At 52.8% G+C, this 10,445-nt stretch overlaps 4 protein-coding genes across 4 annotated transcripts; 2 read left to right on the top strand and 2 right to left on the bottom strand.

Moving 5' to 3' along the window:
* Nucleotides 1–50: 50 nt before the first annotated feature.
* On the top strand, nt 51–1,403 carry GLOTRDRAFT_79119 (DUF1715-domain-containing protein). The gene is made up of 6 exons (XM_007870193.1): nt 51–110; nt 162–335; nt 384–688; nt 738–822; nt 876–1,069; nt 1,132–1,403. The coding sequence occupies exons 1-3, from the start codon at nt 64–66 to the stop codon at nt 682–684; spliced, it is 522 nt and encodes a 173-aa protein (XP_007868384.1). The 5' UTR covers nt 51–63; the 3' UTR covers nt 685–688; nt 738–822; nt 876–1,069; nt 1,132–1,403.
* On the bottom strand, nt 901–3,678 carry GLOTRDRAFT_122375 (uncharacterized protein; the record flags this gene model as incomplete). The annotated part of the gene is made up of 11 exons (XM_007870194.1): nt 901–1,069; nt 1,132–1,825; nt 1,881–2,058; nt 2,116–2,191; nt 2,244–2,397; nt 2,460–2,784; nt 2,840–2,976; nt 3,033–3,199; nt 3,252–3,271; nt 3,321–3,509; nt 3,565–3,678. The coding sequence occupies 11 exons, from the start codon at nt 3,676–3,678 to the stop codon at nt 901–903; spliced, it is 2,223 nt and encodes a 740-aa protein (XP_007868385.1).
* Nucleotides 3,679–5,416: 1,738 nt separating this feature from the next.
* On the top strand, nt 5,417–6,676 carry GLOTRDRAFT_140017 (NAD P-binding protein; the record flags this gene model as incomplete). Its single annotated transcript, XM_007870195.1, has 9 exons — nt 5,417–5,513; nt 5,578–5,596; nt 5,650–6,001; nt 6,056–6,193; nt 6,247–6,255; nt 6,318–6,333; nt 6,390–6,478; nt 6,538–6,592; nt 6,651–6,676. Exons 1-9 carry the CDS (start codon nt 5,465–5,467, stop codon nt 6,674–6,676), a joined length of 753 nt encoding a protein of 250 aa, XP_007868386.1. The 5' UTR covers nt 5,417–5,464.
* A 162-nt stretch (nt 6,677–6,838) lies between these two features.
* On the bottom strand, nt 6,839–9,277 carry GLOTRDRAFT_122377 (MFS general substrate transporter; the record flags this gene model as incomplete). The annotated part of the gene is made up of 8 exons (XM_007870196.1): nt 9,090–9,277; nt 8,832–9,026; nt 8,486–8,559; nt 7,662–8,429; nt 7,304–7,609; nt 7,165–7,243; nt 7,084–7,111; nt 6,839–7,033 (listed from the first exon to the last, which is right to left on the bottom strand). Exons 1-8 carry the CDS (start codon nt 9,167–9,169, stop codon nt 6,839–6,841), a joined length of 1,725 nt encoding a protein of 574 aa, XP_007868387.1. The 5' UTR covers nt 9,170–9,277.
* Nucleotides 9,278–10,445: the final 1,168 nt, after the last annotated feature.

Genomic DNA, 10,445 nt, shown 5'->3' on the forward strand with positions numbered 1-10,445 from the left:
TAACCTGTCCTTGACTGTGGCCATTTGTTTTTGAGCGTTTCGGGCTCGATACCGTACCCCACCATGAGCTCTAACTTTGACCTAGAATCTCTTGTCAACCTAGAGCAAACGTCTGCGCTGGTTATCTTCCTTAGTAGAGTTTGAATCTTATGGAATGGCAGGTTCTACGACGATGGCTACAAGGACGGTTATGCACACGGCCGAATCCACGGCCTCATCGAAGGCAGGGCTTTAGGACGCGAGAAAGGATTCGAGATGTGGGAAGAGCTCGGCTTCTATGAAGGCTTCGCTTTGATGTGGAAGGCCATCTACTCAAAACAAGGTCGCCAGGACGAGTGAGTCGCACGCGTGCGGCCTGCCTTGCTGTCTCTGACGCTTCGAAGTCGAGGTTTCCACCATATACTCCAGTTATTGGAACTGATCTCTCAGTTTCCGAAGACAAACCCCTCGGCGGAGGCGTCGGATGTCGATATACCTAAATTGTTCCGCCAGATTCGGTCTCGGTACAAGATCCTTTGTGCATCTCTAGGTGTAAAAGCCAGTCTTCGTGCATCGGACGTGCCATCCTCGTCTCCGCCGGAGGATGATGGAAATGAAGTCCCTCAAGGCGTGACCGCGACACGGAAGGTCTGGGAAGTGAAGAAGCCCGGGGAGACGAATACTACTCAAGATTTGTCGTTTTAACTAGGTCATTGGTTCGCTGCCTCCTACAGAATAGCCGGTGACCGTGCTCACAGATGAACTTGGACAGTATGTATACATTCGGATCTTGTTTGTTGTAATACAGGTGCCATTGTAGCTCTAATCAATGAAGCCCAAGAAGTACATTTGAGACCTCCGATAGTCCGCCCAAGCTGATTGATGTTACACGACAGATCGCCAGATAAACGCTCCCACAACTCAATTGCCACTGCAGCACGACTGCACGCTGTATCCCGGCAGATTCCCATTCGTGTCCTTGAAGGCGGAGACACTGCGTGGGTCCTTCCCTCCGGGAACGTCCATGCTCGGATTATACTTGAAGAAGTTGTGCGGCTTGAACGCAACTCGGAGGTGGTCCACGGGCATGCTGCACCAGGAGTTACAATCAGCTGCTGCCCGCTTGAGACCGCATTGGAAACGAGTACGTACACGGGCCAGTCCTCCGGGCGCGGGATGTGGTTTGTGCCGACCGTGATAAACAGCACCACGTCTTCGTTCTCGATACTCTCCTCACTTTGCACCCACTTGCCTAGCGACTCCGCGGGCTCCTCCCTCGTCCCGGGGACGTACTTGCCCGCAGGCCACATCCGGTTACCCTTCGGCCCCTCGACGTCCTTCACGACCCACAGTGGCTTTCTTGCGAACGCGGCCCTCGTAGCGACCCAGCTGTCGTCACGGGCCAGTAGCGTGGTGGCGCCACCCTTCATGTTGATCGCGTAGGACACTTCCTTACCGCTGCTGTAATGTTTCCGCGCAGGGTTCACGATTCGCCACCTGCGATCCTTCGCCAGGTCCATTTCGCGCACGCCCTCGCTCTGCTTCTTGAGGACCTTATCTTGCACGATGAAGGCATTCCCAGCGAAATTCGCTGCTGAACCCGTCGGGGCGTCCGGCAGTGGGACAATGTCGGACTCGACGACGCTGTTTTGCAAGCCGTCGAGCATCGGGTCTACGCGCAGGGAGAAGATGTGCTGGTGGTAGTGTGCGTTCACTTGGGGAGCAACCAGCGTGCCGTATTGGGCTGGCTCATCGGGCTTCGCAACATATACTTGCAGGATGCCCGTCAAGCGAATTTCGAGCTCGATGTTGCCGTCCTGGTAGAAGTAGTAATTCCACACATACTCTGTAAGGGGGTTTCGGCTTCAGAGTGAACAAAGCTGTTGAAACGCTCGACGAACCATAATTTGCGAGGGTACAGATCATGCTGATAACTAGGCGGCGGCTCCGCACCGAGTGGGCACGGCCACCCTCACGCCAGTCAGTGTGTTTCCACAAGAGGCCGGCGTCCTCTTCGTGAATACAAATAACGTTCTTGATCACAACCGCACTGCCGTCGTTCGCAACATACGCTCCGGGCTAGTAGAACGGTCAGGAGTGATATTCAGTGAGGCCTGTTATTTCGTGTTGCCTTACCAAATAATGGATCTGCCCGAGACAATCGCAACCAAGCGAGAGCTCGTTCGCCATCGTGCCCATGCCATACTCTCCCCTGCATCGAGGTCAAGCGCCACCAGGATAGGTATAGTTCGGAAAGCACGTACGTGTCGAATGCGAATTTCCTCGGATGAGGATACTCCGGGGCGCCATATGGCACAACCATTTCCGCGACGGAGAGACGGTAGAAGATTGGCCGAACCTCACCGTCATCGTTATAGGTGATCGTAGAAAGCGCAATACCCTCCCGATGGCTAAAGGCTAAATGCAATAATAGATTTCAGCGCTACAGGACCAACGAGCAAGTACGAAGTTATCCGCACCGATGTGCATCTTCCACTTCTGCCACTCGAGCTCATGCCCGTCCATCTTGAAGCTCACGCCCTCGGGCTGCACGACATGCAGCGGCTTCACGTCGTCCCGGAACTTTGTCTTCTGACTCTCGTTCTGGGCCATGAGATCGGGCAGGAAGTCGAACTTCTCTTTAGGCGGGGCGATGCGCTCGCGGTTGGTCGCCTGGAGGGGATCGGCGTCCAGAGGAGGGAACGAGGTCGTTTGGGTCGAGAGCTTGCCCTCGGGGTTGTAGGAGGGCGGAAAGTCAATATGGATCACCTTGCCCGCGACGGAGTCGATGATTGGGATGAAGTCCTACGTGCGGGTGGTCATCAGAAAGATAGGATGAGGGCATAGAGGGAGTAGTGACCATAGGGTGCGCATAGAGGTTCTCGTGCTCGCCGAACCTAGCAAATAAGAGGGCTTGCTGAATCCGAGTCTTCTTAGGGAACCGATCATCGTAGCCGATTGCCCAACCATCTGCATGCAGCTGGTGCGGTTCAACGCCTGCGCACCGAAGTGTGAGTCGATCGCACCCACAAGGATGTAACGTCACTGCTCACCGACGTCTCTCGCGAGCTTCTGCACTCGCTCGTCAGCCCGCACAATCTTCTCGGCTTGGTTGAGCTCCTCAGGGGAGATCTGAGGCTGGGTGCCCTCGGGGAGTAGTTCAATGGATTCTACTTCCCATTTCGAGTCCTTGAACGCAACAATCGCATTGTACCCATTACTGTTTCACATGTATCAGAGCATTCGGCGATTCCATGAACTGTAACGCGAACCCAGTGACAACATCGATATACTAGCTTTACGATTGAGCATACATTTCCCAGACATGACTGAGGACTCACGTCAGCCTCCGCTTTCCTGACAATCTCGGACTTGGGCTCAGGCTTAGCCCCAGGGCTGAGCGGAATCCCCAGGTACGCGAGCACCACCTTCTTCGGCGGTGGCAGCAGATAGCATGTCAGGAACCTGATCGCCTTCACCTCGGTCTTGGTGGCGACGTGCTGCCGGATGCTGTATGTTATAGCAGCGATCTAGCAGCGACATCAGCCTCGGCGCTGCAGGTGCTGAAAGATGGGTATATCGTACCTCTTCCGCGGTCAACGGATCCAGAGGATGCTGATACTCAGGCGCCTCCGCTTTCACCTTCTGAGAGTGCAGACCGGTAGCAGTGCCGACAACAAAGGCTTCTCCGGGGGCCATAATGCAGAAATCGTAGAGGAAGTTATAACAGAAGTGAATGGGCGCAGGAGAGAAAGGCAACACCGTACAGCTCCATACTGCCAGTGCCGTATATATATAAGCTATAGGTCCGGATACAAGGAATGCTGAAGGACTCGGCTAGATAGTACCAACGATCGGAGACTTCGCGGGCGCTTAGATGTTGATAGCCGCTTGACTGTCTAAAGCAGTTCACTCGCTCGCTATTATACCGCGACTGTGCAGTGTTATAGCAGTAAAGTATAGCTGCTACAGACACTTGAATAAGTATAGAAGCGGTGCTAGTCACGATAGAAAGAACGCAAACAGGAGGAGAGGAGTTTCGCGCGCTGGGATGGCGTGGTGAAGAAGTGGCACTCCTGACAAGATAACGAAACCTATCGCCAGTCAGATGAGCAACAATACATCGGGACCCCGATAAGCCGCGGTCGAGCCAAAGCGACATATGCAAAGGGAGGCCGGTATCGTTTCGGAACGAGGATAAAATCGTGGGGAGGGTCGCCGAGTCCGAATTCGATGGAGGTTATCTCGCTCAAGGGATACGGATTTCCAATAGTTCTCCATTTACGATCTATGTGGGTTCGTCCAATCAACCACAAAGGAATTCGAATCCCACAGCAGGAGAGTGAGAGGCGTCATCGTCGGCGGCGTCAAACGAGGGCTGCTGAGGGGAGCCTGGCAAGAGGTCAGCCGTATATAGTCCCCATGACTTCAGAGTTAGACAGATGTGACAGCCAGTACTAGTGGTGATGGTAATTGAACGGGGAAAACACCAATCTATTCCCCGTGAAGTTCTCAGTCTGTCGAACAACTGCAGGCAACGGCTCTTCAAGTTCGCCGGCCAATACCCGTGAATTGCGAATTCTCCAACTGTATGTCGCAACAAAAATAACAGGAGTTCAATCGTCATGTGAATCCTGACGTACTTACCAATGTGAGGGTCTCAGGGAGAAGCTGATGGACGCATACTTGGACTAGAGTCCCAGGGTCGCCTATTATTGTGCTGAACCCGGTGCTGGGGTACCAGAGCGATTCAGTTCAGTATAGGGCCATCACCGCTCGTCAACGTACTCAGCGACGTCACCGTCGTTGGTATTCTGAGAACACCAATAACAGTGAAGTCGTGAAGTACTCTCTTATGCGGACGTCTTCAGCCAGGAGGCCTACTTGTGATGCTAGATAGCCTCGGTGGGTGTTTTCCCCAGGAGTCTTGAGGCAATGGGCAAGGGAGTGAACTTGAAGCTCGAGAAAAAAAATTAGGGCCCACTTCAAACTATATCTAGCTTTATAGTTAATTGTTAAACTCGGAGTGGAGATGCAATAACGATTCCAGCTTCACCTTCGGAAGGCGAGGATTGGATATTAAAATGTCCTTGAGCAACACCACTTTGTCGCAGATCTTTGGCTCCCGGGGTTCTGTAGCGTCCACAGGCAGAGCAACCTCGGTCAGGACGAAAACTGGTCATCAAGGAGGGACCCGTCTCGTCACATTCACGTGCTGAACGCGTCAATGTAAGTAGCACCTGACTGAGCCTACGCGTCACGCGTCCATGACGCCAAAGAGCGACATACTTTCGCAGCATCCACCACCTATTGCAATGCATCTACAAACGTCAGACGAAGGCGGCGAAGCTGACCGAGACTGACCAACCCCTGACTAAGATCATAGTGAGAGACGCATATAAGTAACCTGAAAAGATTCTGGCAGAGGTGCACCATTGTGGTGACCCACGATCCAAGCAACAGACGCAAGTAGGTATACGCGAGAATGGGTAACAAACCAATCTTCATTGTTGCCGGAGTGGGTAATGCCTCAGGTATGCGTCTTTTTGTGATCAGTGCAGTGAAGGGTCGTGAAATAACCAACACTCCGTATTCAAGGTACTGGTGCCGCAGCTGCGTAAGTGATACCTTGAGAGCACATTGGAGCTTGACTCCAAACCCAGTCCACAGCAAGGTGTTCGCGCAAGCAGGTTATCGCACAGCCTTGATCGCTCGAGATGCGACAGCGCTCGAGAAACTGGCATCTCAGTTAACTGATGCCCACGCCTTCCCCATCAAGGACTACAGCGTCCAATCCATCCACGACGTCTTCGCTGCCATCCGCAAACAGTGGCCTGAGGACCAGGGCCACGAAATCCGCGCGGCGCTCTGGAACACCGGTGCAGCCGTCTGGAAACCCTTCCTGGAGATTACAGACGAGGAGGTCAAGGAAGGTCTGGACATAAATATCGCTGCTGCCTTCGCCTTCTCTCGCAACATTATCTTGGAATTCAAGAAGAACTCGTTGAACGAGATTGGCAAGGTTAGTGTAGCAACCGTGAAGCTGTCTCAGATTCATTGAAGAACTGGTTTTCAGCGGGGCACATTAATCTTCACTGGGGCCACTGCGTCTATTCGAGGAAACGTGACAACTTCCTCTTTCGCGGCTGGCAAGTTCGGTCTACGGGCGTTGTCTCAGAGTCTTGCAAAAGAGTTTGGGAAACAGAACATACATGTAAGTCGCCTCAAAGTGTAGGGGAGATGCTTGGCTCACCCATTCTTGCCCAGGTTGCACACGTTAGTCAAAGATGTATTAATATGCGATAGAGACGAGCTGAATATCTGAACTCGACCTACAGGCGATCATAGACGGCGGTAAGTCCTGAAAACGGCATTCTAGGATCATAGAGTACTCATCGTGGTGCACTCAGTCATCCTAACTGGTCGTCAGCGCGATCGCCATGACGAGGATTGGGCTAAGAACGCCGACGTCCGTCTGGATCCGGAGAGTATCGCGAAGGTATGTCCCTTCCTCCACTTGAAGAAAGCTTATTGCTCACTGCATTTGGCTGCCTCAAGTCCTATTTGTTCCTTGCGAACCAGGACCGGAGCGCCCTGACGTGGGAACTCGATCGTAAGTTGCAGATAGATACAAGCATTTCCGCGGCACTAAAGTCTGGTTACAATTAAAGTCCGGCCTGCGCACGAGAAATGGTAAGCATGCGATCCCTGATCGAAAGCTACCGGGAATGCGTACCAGCACAAGTGCATCAGTATGTAATGAGAAGTGGAATTGTAAGTTTAGGAATAGAACTGAAGTAACCCAGCTACCTCTGGAGTCGAGATTTCCCGCCCCATACGATATGTAGACACAAGCACCTCATGTCATACTCCCGTCACGATGCTCGATGTACGTATAGTCTTTCGCGTCCCTCCCGCCTCTCTCTACGTCTACACCCACCAATATTGGTACCGCAACCCAGATCATGAACACAAGGAAGAAGAATGCATAGCGGATATTGCCCGTGAGGTCCGCAATGACGCCAACGACAAGTGGGCCGACAAAGGAGCTGGACTACATCCATCATCAGTTAAGAATAACGAAGGAAAACTGAGAGTGGGGACCTTGTCTGTGATGGAGAAGAGGCCGTACCTATAAAGCACGGACGTCAGACCGAAAAACAATGGAGGTATACCTCTACTCACCATCTAGCTTCCTCCCCAGGCGGTATCAACTCTGCATAGAAGGCCCTCGCGTAACTTTGAAAGGACCCATAAACCGAACCTGCAGTTGTGTAGCTCTGCTTAGACGCGTCCAACCCTTTTCAGACCAAGCGTGACTCACCAAAATACACAGCCAGCCCGAACATCTCTCCCGGTGTCGTCAAACCCCCGAACTTGACATTCCCATCCCTGAACACTGGCAAAAATCCGAGGCACCCATAAGCAGGGATAGCGGACGCTATCACAACCAGAGTAACAAGTATACGCAGATTGGTGAAATGATAGCGCCGTTGCAAAACTGGGACAACCAAAGAACCGAGGATGCCCGAGAAGGGCGTAATGATACCGATGAGGATCAGGGAGGACGCGGGCATGTGGAGAGTAGTCTTGCCAAAGAGGATCGCGGTGGAGGTGATGGTTGAGAAGCCTAGCAAAGAAATGAATACGGATGCACAAACGGGGAACGCCGGAATGCCCACCATCTGAGAGCAAGAACCACGCCACGAGGTATCGGAAAGTATTTCTTAACCTCTTCACTTCCCGCCAGCTGAGCATTCTGCCCAGCCTCTTCCACGCGTCAATGATCTCAGTCCACACGACCGCCCCCTTGGCTGTAGTATCTACACTGACAAATTCCTCCCCATCGAGGTCGGTAGCTAATCGTACCGCCCCTTCCTCTTCGGCTTCGCCGCCCGGAAGCCAGAGCCCTGCAATTATTGTTCCGATGAACCACCAGATACCGCTCGCGCCAATAGCGAGCCTGAGTGCCCACGTCGACCCGCCCAGCTTCGTTACCGGAACCAGGGTAAGGATGAGCACGATAATCCCCGCCGCATAACCTGTAGCAATGCCGTGCGACGAGATACGGGAGGTCGCCGAAGACAGCAAAGCGTCATATTCATGTTTGGCTTGAACCACATCGGATTGGAAGAGCGGCTCCGACCCTTCCTCACCTTCAGATGGGTACGACTCCAGCGCCTCAGGGTCCGTCACGACCGCGGCGAGGCTGGACGTGGGCAACTCCTGCATCGTGGCGAACGACTCGCACACCTCGGGCTCGCCCTTGGCGAGGCTCGGAAGGTAGGCGTTCATTGCCACTACTGAGGCGCCAAAACCTACGTTTGCGATGATGGAGAGTAGGGCGGAGGCCCACCACACGGGAGATGTGGATGGGAGGACAAGGAAAAGTGCAGCAGCAAGTGAGCCGCCGAGAGCGAAGCCCAGAAGAAGCGTCTTTCTGCGGGTCGCTGCGATGACAATATTTATTTCAGTGCAAGACAGTCCATCCGGATGGGCTGCTTACGATGATTAGCTATCGAGCCGATAGATATAACTGTTATAGCTTGTAGGAAGACCGATATTGAGTAGACGTAAAGACTAAGGATACATGATCGTAAGACAATTGTTCAGGGCCGATCGTTCCATATCCAAGAAGAAACGCAATCGCAAGGGTGCAATATTTGCAGGCGCATGTAGTACCAGCAGCAGGCACGCTCATGCAGCGTCGCAGACGTACATGATTCTTGCGGACAATACGGCATACAGTCCCGCAGTATCGTCCTCAGAAATCATGTCAGTCCACAATAAATTGCTCTACACCTCCGCTAAAGTTGCGAATATTTGTAAGGCACGGGGTCCTCAGAACACACCTGAAGCTTGCGGTATCTATCCACGCCCACCCCAGCTTCACTGCACATCTCTCTCTAGAGTCCGTGTCTGTCGCATTTGACGCCTTGGACGAGCACCTCGTCAGCTTGTCAGGCAGAATATACCCATTATCACGCGCAAATTGTTCGAGGCAGATCGGGAGGAAGAGGGTCAGTGATACAATTACGAACACCTCACTTGCAATAGAGCATAACAGTCAGAGTATGAATCAATACAGAGATTGGAATAGGAATACGAACCTGGCGAACGCGTATGTGAGCCAGCCCCGCAGGTGTTTCTTATGCTGTCCCGCAGACACGCTGTCAGCCTCAAGCGACATGTCTCCACTTCAGTATGCCAGTGCGAGAACAATATACAAAGGCTCTTGAAAGCACGATTAGGAGGGGCGTACTCGGAGGCCCATGGATGCCAGCAAGTGGTGTTAAACGAGGAAGTCACCTTCAGTTGGAAGGACTGGGGGATCCGGAGGTTATGATGTCGGCCACGTGGCTGCGGCGGGGAGCTCGTTCCGACTCCCGAGTTCGTTCATGAGCAGCTTTCCACTGGCAGAGTCCAGTTCACATAGGCTTGATACTGCGCCTCCTAAATAAGACTTAGTAGACGAGCAACTGTCTTAAATGGAGGCTTGTTCATTTTTGGTATCGACGTCGCGGAAGTCTTCCAAAGCTCTCGCGCGTTCCAAGAAAGGCAGGCTTCTCTGCCAGAAACGGCAGGCTCGCGTGGATGGCATCTGCCGAGCGTCGGCATGCGCAACTACACGGTGCAATCCTCGACCTCTCCCAGCTGATTTGAGCAGAGAAAAGAGCCCAATTAGCGTCTATATTGCACTGCATGGTCTCCCGTACAGCGGAGTGAATTTCTTCTCAAATCGGAACCTCTCTGTATAGAATTAGCAGCCTGTTCTTAGCTTATGAGGCCCAAAACAGCTTCAGGTGTCGTAATCCTTTACAGCCGCCAAAATTAACATTAGAAAACAGTATATAGGCTCTTAAGCAACGAGTATTAAAGTTGGTGAGGGTCGCGCCCTCCTCAAAAGCTTTGAATTGTGCAGAGAGCACTACAGAGCGTGCAGCGGCGCACACGGTATGCACGTGGAGTACCGTCCTGACGGTGCCGCCAATACCAAATCGAGTAGACGTCGTTGCCTAAAACGGCGCAAGGGGAGACTTCACTGGCGCGTATCGGGAAAGTGACCTACAGTGCCTTGCATAAGAAACTGAACATCGCGTTTCCCCGCGCGTTGTTTGCTCGCGCCAAATATACCCTTTTCGGGTAGGTCCGGAAGGCCTCTCGCGGGACCGTTTGTTGGGCAGGGACTCGCAGACGCCCCGAGACGGCTCGAAAGGCTTCAGAGAATGCATGAAATGTATATTCTACTACTACACTAAGGGCTGTAAATCATTACACTCTGCCCCCACCTGTATGCCTAGCTACCCTCCCTCTCGATGGGTCTTTGTCGCACATTTGCCGATACCCGAAAAGGGTATATTTGGCGCGGACAAACAACGCGCGCGGAAATGCGATGTTCAGTTTCTTATGCAAGGTACTGTAGCCTAAGTTCACACACTCGCTGCTATCCTGGACAGGACTCTTGG

The sequence above is a fragment of the Gloeophyllum trabeum genome (assembly GCF_000344685.1).
Source record: "Gloeophyllum trabeum ATCC 11539 unplaced genomic scaffold GLOTRscaffold_00011, whole genome shotgun sequence".
NCBI lineage: Eukaryota > Fungi > Basidiomycota > Agaricomycetes > Gloeophyllales > Gloeophyllaceae > Gloeophyllum > Gloeophyllum trabeum.

Bases quoted from the DNA above. Each gene is read 5' to 3' on its own strand.
- GLOTRDRAFT_79119 (XM_007870193.1), top strand. From the start codon at position 64: ATGAGCTCTAACTTTGACCTAGAATCTCTTGTCAACCTAGAGCAAAC. The intron at 111-161 runs GTCTGCGCTGGT...ATGGAATGGCAG, and splicing joins CTTGTCAACCTAGAGCAAAC to GTTCTACGACGATGGCTACA. The intron at 336-383 runs GTGAGTCGCACG...GACGCTTCGAAG, and splicing joins AAACAAGGTCGCCAGGACGA to TCGAGGTTTCCACCATATAC.